Consider the following 15,189-nt stretch of genomic DNA (forward strand, 5'->3'; position numbering starts at 1 on the left):
TGCACCTGCTCATGTAAATTCACAAAGTTACATTTACATCATTCGCTTTTATTAGCGTCTGGTATAAAATCGAGAGACATGCAAATGCTTGGGTAGTAAAAGTAGAGAATGCTTGGAATTGGAAATAGCGCAGCGACATCGAAAAACAAGGTTGTCGTGAGAACGAGGTTGAGTGGTACTACTGTCAAGGAAACCCGATGCGCGTCATTCATTGTGTATGTCATGGTCCATGTAGTTTGTATGTTGTATCCGGGTACGTGTTTTTTCCCACTGCGTGCTAGCTGCAATGGGTTTTTCCATTATTTATACAGTACTGCGATTCTGTTTAATATTATGACTTGTAACTATTTGTACAATCGATTGTACTTTATGTCGCAGATACTGAAACCTGAATTTTGTCAACGACCGACGGAAGATTGCTCATTTCAACTAGATTCTCCGTCTTCTATGTCACAACGTTTTGATTGAGGTAGGCACGTAGGGTAAAAAAGGGAGGCAATAATAATGTTGTACTTCGTGTTTTAATTCATCGTTTATGACTGGCAAAACTGGTGCGATAGTGGGCAGTGGTCGTATTCAGTACGGCCTAGAACTATTTGAGTTTCGTCTGCTATCGTCTCCCATAACTGAGACCGAGACGATCGATAGCGGACGAAACCGAAATAGTTCTAGGACTATAGGTCTGGATAGCCCACCTTGTTGAACTGTTTTAAAATGGCTCGCTTTTAACATCAGTCTCATCACTGTCACCATTGCATCACTGTCACGATTACATTGTAATGGTGACAGTGATGTAATGGTGACACCGATGAGACCGATGGGAAAAGTTTCCGTATGGCGCCACCACTTTTTCATTCGAAATAAAATAATATAGTATCTAATTTGGAAAAGTTTCCGTATGGCGCCACCACTTTTTCATTCGAAATAAAATAATATAGTATCTAATTTACCTGATTGATATATCCCTTTTTGTAAAAATGAGTGAAAAAGTGGTGGGGCCATACGGAGCCTTATATCCTCCCCTTACCAGTTTTCACGCTATTATGCCTTTTTCTTTAAATTGGGAAAAAAGTAATGATGCCTTATATCAACCGATGCCCTAATTACCTTCTTTTGTTAATGTGAAGTATGCAAACATATATTAAAACTTGATGGACATTGAAATGTTCACACTACACACCGATCTTCTATGACTTCAACTGGCCCCATTTGTTTTGAGTTTTTCCTGTTTTCACGGCAAACAAGAAAGTATGGTTTCCCGGTGAAGCCATACATGGAAGAAACATCTGCAGTGACTACAAGTGTTCTTTGAGACTCTGTGTATGACTCTATAGCCAGCAGTTGACTTTGTTTTATTCAAAATATTTTTTAATGAAATTTTAAAATTACCATGGTAATTTGCAAAAAATAACAAACAAAAATAATTTAATAAAAAGTGTGAATAATCATTGGCTTTCAAATCTGATTTTTATTTATTTTTTCCCCCTTTTTTTCCCCCTTTTTTTCCGAAATTTTGTCTTTATCAGTCGAGTACCACCGATACTGACAAAATTTTCGAAAAGAGGAGTACAGCTACCCAGTTCCGTGGTCTACGTCAGGTCAAGATCTTGTGTGCAAGTGTTGTTTGGAAGCACAGGTTCGTTGTAAAACCAAGTAACTATTGTGTTTGTTTCGCTATCATCTCCACGAACAGGTACTAAGCCACCAGGGGCCAACTTCATGAAGCTGTTATTTGAAGCAGAAAATACTGCTCAACAATGTTCTCTTTTAGTTCTATGTAAAACTCGATTGGGGCACCTTGTTTGTTTGTTTCGTTCGTTCGTTCATTCGTTGGTTCGTTCGTTCGTTCGTTGGTTCGTTCTTTCGTTCGTTCGTTCTTTCGTTTGTTGTTCGTTCGTACGTTCGTTCGTTTCTTTTTTTGTTTGTTTGTTTGATCAAGATATGATTATTTTAAATTTAGGGTTTCGTGAAATTGGCTGCTGTACTCCACAGCAATTTTCATGGTGCACTTCGCAAGATTTAAAAAACATTTACAATTTACTTGGGCCTGTTAGTATTAGAAGTGTCCCTTATCCAAAGTTAGTGTTGCCGTACCCCTTAAAGCCATTATACACTTGCAGTAAACAGTATTTTCAAGTCCCACACTTTGTGTATCACATCTTATATATAAAATAACAAACCTGTGAAAATTTAGGCTTAATCGGTCATCGGAGTCGGGTGAAAACAACGGGAAAACCCACTTTTGTTTTCCGCAAGTTTCGCCAAGTCATGACATGTGTTTCAAATAAATTTGTAATTCTCGCTATCGAGAATTGATATAGTTTTACTGTTTTCTCAAAAAGTAAAGCATTTCATGGACTAATATTTCAAGAGAATCTTTCACCATTACCTTCTGTAAACCCTGTAAATTATTTGTAAATCTGTGAACTTTTTTTTAATTTTTTTTACCGAAAGTGTATAATGGCTTTAAAGACCACGGTTCGAGGCATGAGAATCTGTACTACAGCAGGTAGGCTGTTTAATGACATCAGGACTGCAGACCACAGGTTGTTGCACTGTTAGGCCAAAAAATACTGCTTGACAAATTGCTTTGCTAAGCAACAATTGAGAGGGGCACCAGTCACAGCAATGTAAACTTCAGGTAACTTTGTTAAGCAATAATTGTCTGTGCTTAGCAAGTTTTGGGCTGATGACAGGCTCTATTAAAATGGGCCCAGGTGAGTTTGGATCAAACTAAAGACATTTTCCACTTGGTTTTTTTTTATGCTGATTAGCATCACAGGTAATAATTGCTTAATTTCTTGTTTATTTATTTATAACAATATCAGGATGTGAGTTGGTGAGTCTTGGTGATATAGAAGTGGAACTGACGCTCATTAAGTACCAAGTGACCCCCAGTTGACCCCAGTTGACCTCCAAGTTGACCCCTCCATCATGAGGATCCTACCATCAATGAGTTTATCCCCTGCAATCTTCAACTGCATCATTATAATAAGCATTCAATATGTTGTTGGACAGGGTAAGTTAAAGTATATAAAAAACAATCCACAATTATAATAATAATAAACATTTTTTGGAAAGCTTCTTGCAAAAAGAAAATCTCAAAACGCTGTACAGAATAGTTTTTACATGTTATAAACATTAACTTTAAGCTTTTAGAAAGAAGCAAGATACAGCTCTTAAAGACTCTGGTCACTATTGGTAATTGTAAAAGACTAGTCTTCTCACTTGCTGTATCTCAACATGCATACAATAACAAACCTGTGAAAGTTTGAGGTCAATTGGTCATCAAAGTTGTGAGATAATAATGGAAGAAAAAACACATGTGTCACACAAAGTTGTGTGTTTTCAGATGCTTGATTTTGAGACCTCAAAATCTAATTCTGAGGTCTCAAAATCAAGCATCTGAAAACTACTTCTTTCTCGAAAACTACGTTACTTCAGAGGGAGCGGTTTTTCTCAATGTTTTATACTATCAACAGCTCTCCATTGCATTTACTCATTTCTCAAAAACTACAGCACTTCAGCAAGTAATAATTTTTTATTTTAAGTGAAGCCTTCTTATATCATTGTCTTCAAAAACCCTGTGGAAATTGTGTTTTGTATTTCAAAAAAGACCCTGATCCTTTTAGAATGTGTTGCATCATGCTCCCTTCGTTACATATGCAAGGTAAACTGTACATTGCAGCTCCTGATAAGTGTAATGTGTGTTAAATTGTAATGTGTGTTATTTTGTTTGCATACGGTGTGTAGATGAGTTCTCAATAAGAATTGTTGACGGAAGCACCAACTTCGAAGGCCGTGTTGAGGTGTATGTAAACGGTGCATGGGGAACAGTGTGTGATGACGATTGGGGCATCAATGACGCTACAGTGGTGTGTACACAACTGGGCTATTCAAGTGCACTATCAGCCAAATCATCAGCCTACTTTGGTCGGGGTAGTGGAGCCATCAATTTGGATGATGTTGCTTGTACCGGAACAGAGACCAACCTCGGCCAATGCTCATATAGCACAAGTCACAACTGTGGTCACGGTGAAGATGCTGGTGTAATCTGCACTGGTACGTATACAGGGTGTGTGGTTGAAAGTAACAAACAATAAAAAAAGGAAAAGTCCAAATCGTTTTGTAATGCTATGTAGCATATATTTTGAGCCAGATAGTCCAAAAACATCAGATATAATTATACTGCACAGAGGTACTATAAAGCTAGGAGAAGTGGTTTAAATGCTGTATAAGTGTAGAATACCTATCACAACATGGAGTCACACGCTCACAAGCCAAAATTCCTTGCTAACTGAAATATGCTTGGCGTAAGCGCAGAATTTCCGCGAGTGTCGATATTTTGCTTACAATAAGTCGAGCCATGAATTTGGGCCCAAGATAGGAGGGGACCATGAGTTGTTTTTCCTTCCTGTCTGCTGCTTCATTTGTCTCCTGTGTAGAGCCTCGCTAGCAGCCAGCTGGGATGCCTGTCTAAGAGCTTAACTCCAAGTCCACTGTGGAAATTTTGAGAAACCCTTCCAAAAAGGCAGAGACCGTGTAAAAAAAACGGCTGAGGTGTCCATTTGAAAATTTGAAATGGAAATAACACTCCCAATTTACCAGAAATTATGCTATAATAAAGAACCAAAAATTGAGGTGCAACACAGCCTCCCATTATATCGTTGCGGTACCCGCTGCCAAAACATAGGATACGAACTGCCTCTAGCTACCGGGCAATCTCGGAACTCGGTGGTCTAGTTGGTAAGATACTGCTCTAGAATTGCAAGGGTCGTGGGTTCGAATCCCACCCGAGTAACATGCGTGTGATGTTTTTTCACTGGACTCTGGAAAGTACCAAAAAAAAATGCTTGATGAAGTCTTAGTATATCTAATGCAGTCTTCTGACGAGCCTATATGGCTGTATGATTCAGTAATGGTTTCAGTTTAAGGAAAATGTACTTGATGAGTAAATTATTACTTGTTAGTTCAGGTTTTGATTGTTCTGCATTGCCAACATGTCATTTTTATTTTGTAACTCATTAACTGTAACAGGTTCGTTTTCTGTGCGACTTGTTGGAGGAAGCTCTAGCTCAGAAGGCCGTGTTGAGGTGTATGTAAACAATGCGTGGGGAACAGTGTGTGATGACCAATGGGGCATCGCTGATGCTACAGTGGTGTGTACACAACTTGGCTATACATATGCAGTATCAGCTGAAACGGGAGCCTACTTTGGTCAGGGTAGTGGAGACATAGTTATGGATGATGTTGCTTGTACCGGAACAGAGACCAACATCGGCCAATGCTCATTTTCAACAAGTCACAACTGTGGTCACGGTGAAGATGCTGGTGTAGTCTGCAGTGGCACCTCGGGTATGTTTCGGTTTTTGTACATACATTTGAATCGTTTGTGGAGGTGTTCTGAATCGGCCAAACGCCAACGGCTATTTTGGTGGTTATTTGATGAATTTGTTTTCATCCTCTTTTGATACAAACTTTTCTGCGAAAAAAAAAACATTTGTAAAGTTTCTTTGTATCGCCTTTAAACTTTACGTGTAAATGCATTTTTTGTTATGTATGTACATGTACATGTATGCTCTTTAAATAATAAATGGCCCAAATAAGTCCATCATGTAGGTCATCATCAGATCATACTCTACTCAAAATGTTGACTGCCGTTAAGCTTGGGCGGTGCCTTCGGTTACCCAGTTCTACCCGGTTTCAAATTGAAAAACGGACCGCAGGTTCCACTCTTCTGTGGAACCCGGTATCCGCTTTTGTCGGTTCCGATTTTAAAAGACAGAGTCCCAATTATAAAAGACTCTACGGAGCCGATCCTGCGACGAACCGGCTAATGCATCTAGGTATCTACAGCCACCACCTGTATACATGTATATCTCATGCATATACATGTACATGTACAGAGTCCAAAGTCCAAATAGACAGCACGTTGTGATTGGCTGCCAATATATCCATATTCATGAAAGCTTGCCCCAAGCACAAAATACACAGTACTGTATGCATGTACATGCATATACACTTGTATGTACAAAGACGACACACTGCATGCACTACGGACGTTCTGCACTACGGACATACTGCACTACGGACGTACTGCTACACAACGGATGTACTTTGCCGGCCAAATCAAAGACTTGTTTAAATGCAGGGAGAATAGGTGCTCGGTGGCACGATGTCTGATTGACTTGGGGTGGGTATTCTGGTATTTTCGTTAAAAATAGATCGGCTCCAATTGTGTGTGTGAGCTCGGGACCGATGTCTGATTAACTTGGTTATTTTCAGTTAAAATAGATCGGCTCAATTGTGTGTGTGTGTGAGCTCGGGACGGGCGGCTTATGTTTTATATTGAATTGGAACCAGGTATGTCTCGGAACTGAGCTTTTTTTTCGCAACCGGAACCGAGCCCCAAATTTCTGGAACCGCCCAAGCTTAACTGCCGTTAGCGCTTCCCTATTAAGCCACCTTGTGCTGTGTGGTCACCATGGATACGTTGCACCTGTGCAACGACACTTGGACGACCTTCATTGGTGAACTTTTAATCAACTTCTGTTCCCAAAAGGAGGATCAATACGCAATTATACTAAAGTGGGCATCGAGGGAGATTTAACGCTTGCAACTTATCCTGTTGCAGGATCCAGTGTGAAGCCAGTCTAAGAGCTTCACTCCAATGTGTGAAATGAGATTTTTTTTTTTGGGGGGGGGGAAGGGGGACCGGTAATACAGTGTAAAAATTTGTGTCCCTTTGAAAATTTGAAATAAAAGAAAATTCCCCAAAATATACCAGAAATGATGTTCTATAAGAAACAAAGAATGTTGAGTTGGGCTGTTTTGTCGCAGAAGGGTTGAGGGGCCACAGCCTCCGATGATCTCTGGTTTTAACGGCTGGTCTTTTGGTATCGTTTGATGAAGTCTTCATGGTCTTCTGAAGAGCCTACGTAGATATGGGTGTATGATTCAGTAATGGTTTCAATTTAAGGTACAGGAACTTGATGAGTAAATAAACTTGTTATTATAATTCAAGTTTTGAATGTTCTGCATTATATGCCAACATGCAAAGATTATCATTGTGCTCTTTCTAAATGAACGTTTAAAACATCAGTTATTGTTATTTTGTAACTCATTAACTGAACAGGTTCGTTTTCTGTGCGACTTGTTGGAGGAAGCTCTAGCTCAGAAGGTCGTGTTGAGGTGTATGTAAACAATGCATGGGGAACAGTGTGTGATGATGATTGGGGCATCAACGATGCTACAGTGGTGTGTACACAACTTGGCTACTTATACGCATCATCAGCTGAAACGGGAGCCTACTTTGGTCAGGGTAGTGGAGACATAGTTATGGATGATGTTGCTTGTACCGGAACAGAGACCAACCTCGCCCAATGCTCATTTTCAACAAGTCACAACTGTGGTCACGGTGAAGATGCTGGTGTAGTCTGCAGTGGCACCTCGGGTATTTAATGTTATAATTATTTAATCAGTGTTTAGTCTTACAAGGCAATAATACAATACAATAAGCATTTATATAGTGCCCCACAAAGATCGGAGCGCTTTACAATTCATGGTACAAACAAACAATACAATGACAATAATACAAAAACAATACAAGTAAATAACAAAATGACCGGATTAAAAAGATATCCCTCCTTAAAAAGTGTGCCATCACGAAGATTCATCTTTATACTTTTGTCTTCCAAAGGTGTGAATTCTGTACGACTTGTTAGAGGAAGCTCTAGCTCAGAAGGCCGTGTTGAGGTGTATGTAAACGGTGCATGGGGAACAGTGTGTGATGACTACTGGGACATCAATGATGCTACAGTGGTGTGTAGACAACTTGGCTATTCAAGTGCAGTATCAGCTGAAACGGGAGCCTACTTTGGTCAGGGTAGTGGAGACATAGTTATGGATGATGTTGCTTGTACCGGAACAGAGACCAACATCAACCAATGCGCATTTTCAACAAGTCCCAACTGTGGTCACATTGAAGATGCTGGTGTAGTCTGCAGTGGCACCTCGGGTATGTTTCGGTTTTTGTACAAACATTTGAATCGTTTGTGGAGGTGTTCTGAATCAGCCAAACACCAACAGCTATTTTGGTGGTTATTTGATGAATTTGTTTTCATCCTCTTTTGATACAAACTTTTCTGCGAAAAAAAAAAAACATTTGTAAAGTTTCCTTGTATCACCTTTAAACTTTACATGTAAATGCATTTTTTGTTATGTATGTACATGTACGCTCTTTAAATTGGGCCCAGGATAGGAGGGGACCATGAGTTGTTTTTCCTTCATGTCTGCTGCTTCATTTGTCTCCCGTGTAGAGTCTGATTAGCAGCCTGGCAGTCATCTGACACCAAAATTTGGGTTGTTTTAATGTTATAATTATTTAATCAGTGTTCAGTCTTACAAGGCAATAATACAATACAATAAGCATTTATATAGTGCTCCACAAAGATCGGAGCGCTTTACAATTCATGGTACAAACAAACAATACAATGATAATGATACAAAAACAATACAAGTAAATAACAAAATGACCGGATTAAAAAGATATCCCCTCTTAAAAAGTGTGCCATCACGAAGATTCATCTTTATACTTTTGTCTTCCAAAGATGTGAATTCTGTACGACTTGTTGGAGGAAGCTATAGCTCAGAAGGCCGTGTTGAGGTGTATGTAAACGGTGCATGGGGAACAGTGTGTGATGATGATTGGGACATCGCTGATGCTACAGTGGTGTGTACACAACTTGGTCATTCAAGTGCAGTATCAGCCGAATCGTCAGCCTACTTTGGTCAGGGTAGTGGAGACATAGTTATGGATGATGTTGCTTGTACCGGAACAGAGACCAACCTCGCCCAATGCACATTTTCATTATATCACGACTGTGATCACAGTGAAGATGCTGGTGTGGTCTGTAGCAATTCGTACCCTGGTACAGGTAAGTAGCTAGCTATTGTCCTAAATAAATAAAATAAAATTTAAATAATGATAACAATATAAAAAATAGAAAATAACTATGACTGGTAAATGTGTTCACACAAACCTCTGTAAATCTCTTTCGGAAATAGTCTGGTCTCAACTGTATACTCCGGTCATCTTCTGGAGAATGCTGGACTACCGATGATGCTGTGGTTTTGTTTAATACAGCTTTAGGGATGAACAGTTTGGGCATGGATATTCCAATCTGTTCTTGTTACTTTAATAGAAGAGGTGTCCCATGTATTGAAATTGATGTATTATTTACAAGGCTGTGATAAAACTTACATCATAGGACTGGTACAAGTCTACACTCTGTTGTGATAATGCTTACACACAACCTCGTTCCCAGGGGTGATCGATCTCGCCGCGCCATTTTTTCCCAGAATGCCTTGCTCGATCATAACCCCTGGAAGTGTGACTTTAAAATATCCAAATATATTGGATATTACAATTAGTCCTGTGGTTGATGTGTTCTGTGGTGGGCGTAGTCGCGCACAGGCTAGATGCGCTGTGTGGAAAGTTGTAGAAAACATACCGTGTATGTAAACTTGGCGGTCAGGGTTGTGTGACAGAAAAAGCAAATACGTACTTTGATTTCATTTTTTTTATTTTAAATCTTTAGACACACACAATAGTTACAAGTTGTACAGGGGCTGTCAAGGTTGAAACAAAAGTATAAAGCCTGTCATCAAAAGATGTGTAAAACCAGACCCCTGCCAACGATAAAAATATAATTATACAATATGAAAAGGTAATTGCACTGAAACATAATACATCTTCATACGCACGCGTTTGAGCATTGAAGAGCTTTTTGAAGACGCATGGCGTTTCATATTTTGCGCATTATATGATGCAATCAAAGACACAGATCGGAGTTTCCTTCCCAGGGGTTAGAGACATACGCATAGCTAGCGGGTGATACGGCGCACTGCCCATGGTAGCGAGGTTGACTTACATAGAACTGGTTGTGTGACATAAACTGGGCTTACTAACATATGAATAAAACATGAGTGAAGACTCGTACCAGTCCTATGTACAGGATGTAAGTATTATCACAACACAAATGAAGTTATAACATCACAAAGGTGTGAGCCCAGAATCCTGTCCCAGAGTACATGTAGTTGTGAATATCTGTCCTTTCCTCTCAGAACACATTTGACCATCCTTGCACTTTCCCGCTAGTAATCGCCTTGTAACATGACCTAGCCACATCCCAGGGAATCAAAACACACAAGAAATTCAGAAGGAATTTTGGCCACCCTCCGTTCACTTCACGCTTGGTGGAATTTTTTTAGGGAGAATGAACACGCAGACTGTATCGTTCCCGAGGGAAAGGTTTCTCCGAGAGTTAGCGATTCAAGTGTGAGAAGGTGAACAAAACTTTCCTAGAATGGGCCATATTTTTTACCCCGTGAGGGCCCTTTCAATCGCTTCAGGGAGTATATTCATTCATACCCAAAACAGTTATTAAAGATTGGAACACATTACCACCACCACAGACATCTAATCCATCACGGACAATAAGACTTTTAAAGGAACAAAAGTGACAGAATTAATTTGTGCAGGGCGAATAGTGTATTCCCCCGGAAGTGATAAAAATACTATTTAAAGCATCCTCGCGCTTTTCAGAACTGAGAAGTCTCCACAACATTCGATAAATCTACTCCGCGTTAGTAGAATTAAGAAAGACATTTCTCTACCTGGCATGTACATGTGTAGATACACACATGTTGTTACCCAACCAAATATATAGTGATACCTCACCATGCAATGCGTGTGGGGTGTCGTGGCTGAGCGGTTAAGATCTCCGAATTCAAGCACTATCATTGCTTCTCTCCACCCAGGGGTAAATGGGTACCTGTGAGGGCAGAGATGCAGGTCCTTGTGATTGATTTAGCCGAGTAGCGCATTTGTTGCACGAGCCTGTATACTCCCCAGGGAGCTGAGATGGTTTAAGGAGTGAATTAAGGCCCAGTGACCAGGGGTAATATCTTGAAGCGCTTTGAGACACTCGTAGGGAGTGAAAAAGCGCTATATAAAAACTCAATATTATTATTAATGCCTCAAATCCTATATATACGTAGGTACGCATACGCACACAAATGTGAATAACAATTCTCTCATGACATCTTTTTATACAGATTATGATGTACGTCTTGTTGGTGGAAGCTATAGCTCAGAAGGACGTGTTGAGGTGTATGCAAACAGTGGATGGGGAACAGTGTGTGATGACGGTTGGGGCATCAATGATGCTAGAGTGGTATGCAGACAACTTGGCTTCTCTGGTGCAACATCAGCCAAATCTTCAGCCTACTTTGGGGCGGGGGGCGGGGAAATAGTTCTGAGCAATGTCGCCTGCACTGGCTCAGAGAGTAACATTGGACGGTGTGCATCAGGCAGTGTTGGCTGTGTTCATAGCGAAGATGCTGGTGTCATCTGCGTTGATGACGATCGTAAGTTTTTATCTTGTCTAGTTTTTTTAAATCATCTCACCACCAACTGCAAGCCTTTCATCTTTGAGAGGGCAAGGCCCTTTTCACTTGCAAAGGACATGTCTACTTCAAAATCTAAATATCTATTTGAAGGGTCCCTGTACAATATATCGGCCTTTTTACACTCCAAAAAATCTCTGTGTTGGACACGGATACTGTTTCACACTTACAACTTTTCAACACGGTGTCGATCCGGATATGGTTTATTATCCGTGTCGAAACCAACCCTGCCTGGCTTGATAAATCTCTACACGGATCGAAAGTCGTAGTGTGAACACCTCCGGGTTAATTTTCGATCCGTGTTGAGTGTGCGTGGCGCCATCCGCGCACACTATTGTCCAGCGCATACGAAAAACCGCGTACGAAAGGCGCTGCGTAGCTGCGTCCTGCTTCGATCCGTGTACGATTTTGCAGTGTGAAACGGTTGCACAATATACGGATTGAAAGTTACACGTGTAACCAAAAAGCCGATTTCCTACAGAGCTAGTGTGAAAGCGAAACTGTTTGTATCTGTGTTGAAATTTTACCGAACCAACACGGACCCTTTCCAGATAGGGTTCGACACGGATCGAAGATCAATAGTGTAAAAAGGCCTAATGTCGCAGTCAACCTGAGACGACTGTAACGTGAAACGCATTTACAATTGCTTGACATTTATTTGCAAGTGCTGGGGAAATGCCCCATTCCTGGCTTCTGTGCAATTACTTTATCTCAAGTTCTACTGAAATAAAACAAGAGCTCAATACAACTAGCAACTGCTTAAAGACACTGGACACTATTGGTAATTGCCAAAGACCAGTCTTCTCACTTTGTGTATCTCAACATGCACATAAAATAATAAACCTCTTGAGCTTTATTGGTTGTCGAATTTGCCAGATAATGATGTAAAACAAAAAACTCTCTTCTCACACGAATTTGTGTGCTTTCATATGCTTGGTTTCGAGACATCAAAATTTAATTCTGAGGTTTTTTAATCAAATTCGCGGGCAATTACTTCTTTCTTGAAAACTACCTTACTTCAGAGGGAGCTGTTTCTCACATTAATTTATACTATCAACAGCTCTCCATTGCTTGTTACCAAGTAAGTATTTATGCTAACAATTATTTGGAGTAATGACCAATAGTGTCCCGCGCCTTTAACTTGTAGTACTTTTATATTTCAAGATAAACCACAATGGAAACTGACTGGGTAAATTTGTAAATTATTTTTGGGATTAAACAAAGAATTGACTAGAGTGGGATTCGAACCAACGACCCCCGGATTAACGTGCCGGCGCTCTACCAACTGAGCTATCTAGCCCTATGTTGGCAGTGTCCCTATTGTGTCAATATCCAGATATTTCCAGATATTGACAAAATAGGGACACCGCCAATATAGGGCTAGATAGCTCAGTTGGTAGAGTGACGGCACGTTAATCCGGAGGTTGTTGGTTCGAATCCCACTCTAGTAAATTCTTTGTTCAACCCCCAAAATCACTTTTATATTTCATCAGCATACTATTACGGATTATCTGGTGGAGCTATAGCAGGTATCGTTGTTGGAGGTATATTTGGCGTAGTTGTTCTCGTCGCAGTTGTCTGTGCCTGCTGTTCACAAAAAACCGCAACCCAGGTAAGCTTGTCAAAGTTACGGTCCAGCTAGCACCCACAAACCCAGTAATTAGGACATTACCATGGATGAAAAATATGCTGCTTTTTGTGGGAATTCCGGCTGTGAAAAAGCGTCTTTTGTTGTCAGTTAAAGGAACACGTTGCCTTGGATCGGACGAGTTGGTCTATAAAAAGCGTTTGAAACCGTTTGTTATGAAATGTATAAGGTTAGAAAGATGTTTTAAAAGTAGAATATAATGATCCACACAAGTATCGCTCAAAATTGCACGGTTTCCCTATTACGTCGCCAACTATCACGGCCGGTCATTTATGGGAGTCAAAATTTTGACTCCCATAAATGGAAGACCATGTTAGTGGACAAAGTAAAAAGAAAACCACGCACTTTTGAGGCATATTTGTGTAGATCATATATTCTACTTTTACAACATCTTTCTAACCATGTGCATTTTACAACAAACGGTTACAGACAGCTTTTCAAAGACCAACTCGTCCGATCCAAGGCAATGTGTTCCTTTGAGACTTATTTAAATCTCTGACTTTCAGCAAATGGACTTTTGACTCCTGACTCTCCGGCATTTAAATTGGCTGCATTGAAAACAGCGGCGCGCGAGTCAACCAATTTGTTCCCTGTGTGATATTGTTGAGCTTTTTTTGTGATTTTTTTTTTTTAGATGTTTGGAAAGTTGTGTGCAAACTTGCGGGGGCCACACAAAGTGATCTACCAGCTTTTTCATGGTGTACCCAAAGATACCTACTGTAGATAGTGGTCTAAAGGCAGTGGACACTATTGGTAATTGTCAAAGACTAGTCTTCACAGTTGGTGTATCTCAACATATGCATAGAATAACAAACCTGTGAAAATTTGAGCTCAATCGGTCATCGAACTTATGAGATAATAATGAAAGAAAAAATACCCTTGTCACACGAAGTTGTGTGCGTTAAGATAGTTGATTTCGAGACCTCAAGTTCTAAACTTGAGGTCTCGAAATCAAATTCATGGAAAATTACTTCTTTCTCAAAAACTACATTACTTCAGAGGGAGCTATTTCTCACAATGTTTTATACCATCAACCTCTCCCCATTACTCGTCACAAAGAAAGGTTTTACGCTAATAATTATTTTGAGTAATTACCAATAGTGTCCACTGCCTTTAAAACACCAAAACAAATACTTCTGTTTAATTTCTGGTTTTACTCATTGGATTCTAACCGGGTAATCTCAACGGGCTAGTGGTAAGACATTATCTTCTCTAGAATGTCAAAGGTCGTGAGTTTGAATCTCACGCAAGTGATCTCGTATGGAGTTTCAGTTTTCCTGGGGTGGATTTCACAAAGGTAGTCCTAACTTAGGACTAGTCCTAGGCAATGCTAAGAGATAGGACCAGTCCTAAGTTAAAATGAGTTACTGGTCCTAACTTAGGACTGGTCCTGTCTCTTAGCATTGCTTAGGACTAGTCCTAAGTTAGGACTACCTTTGTGAAATCCACCCCAGGACTCTGGAATGCATTGTGTCTGCAGTGCTTTACACACATCGGTGTACGAGTAAAACAAAATAATATTCTTTAGCACAGATACAAATTTAACATGTCGTACTATGAATTCTTCTGTATTTTGTTGTTTTTCACAGGCACGAGGCAATTCAGTACAAACGCAGAACCAGTCGGTCACAGTTCATGCAAGGTCCGGTGTGACTAACATAGCCTACGTCGATTCTACGTCAGTGTACTACAATCCATCCCAACCGACTGTGACCTTTAACCCAACACCCCAAGGGGCGGCACCCCCTCCATCCTACGGTGATGTCATTGCAATGCCTAACAATTACCCAAAGGTCCAATCCAATGGTATGTTTACAGTTGGTGCCATAAACCCAGGTGGCCAAGGTGCTGTGTATAATCCACCACCTAGTCAGGGTACTGCCCAACCCTATGGTGCGGTACCCCAGCACTACCTAACACCTAGTCAGGCAGCGGCACCCTACCCACCACCACCGGGTGACACCACCACATCTTTGTACCCAGCTCCCAATGAGACACCTTACCCGTTACCAGTGGAAACACCTGAGCGCCTCTAAAACCAAGAGCAGGGGACAAAATAAAAACGCCAACAA

The 15,189-nt window shown here is 40.5% G+C and overlaps 1 protein-coding gene across 1 annotated transcript in view; it reads left to right on the forward strand.

Moving 5' to 3' along the window:
* The first annotated feature begins 225 nt into the window (after positions 1-225).
* The window catches only part of LOC139934785 (scavenger receptor cysteine-rich domain-containing protein DMBT1-like), a 38,152-nt gene continuing 23,188 nt past the window's right edge, over positions 226-15,189 (forward strand). Inside the window, exons 1-11 of the mRNA XM_071929190.1 lie at positions 226-469; positions 1,527-1,636; positions 2,829-3,019; positions 3,754-4,062; positions 5,038-5,355; positions 7,136-7,453; positions 7,700-8,017; positions 8,610-8,936; positions 11,119-11,430; positions 12,963-13,081; positions 14,707-15,151. Coding sequence (XP_071785291.1) covers positions 2,935-3,019; positions 3,754-4,062; positions 5,038-5,355; positions 7,136-7,453; positions 7,700-8,017; positions 8,610-8,936; positions 11,119-11,430; positions 12,963-13,081; positions 14,707-15,151 — 2,551 coding nt within the window. The 5' untranslated portion in view covers positions 226-469; positions 1,527-1,636; positions 2,829-2,934. The remainder of the gene's footprint in view (positions 470-1,526; positions 1,637-2,828; positions 3,020-3,753; positions 4,063-5,037; positions 5,356-7,135; positions 7,454-7,699; positions 8,018-8,609; positions 8,937-11,118; positions 11,431-12,962; positions 13,082-14,706; positions 15,152-15,189) is intronic.

This window comes from Asterias amurensis, chromosome 3 (assembly GCF_032118995.1).
Source record: "Asterias amurensis chromosome 3, ASM3211899v1".
NCBI classification, from domain to species: domain Eukaryota; kingdom Metazoa; phylum Echinodermata; class Asteroidea; order Forcipulatida; family Asteriidae; genus Asterias; species Asterias amurensis.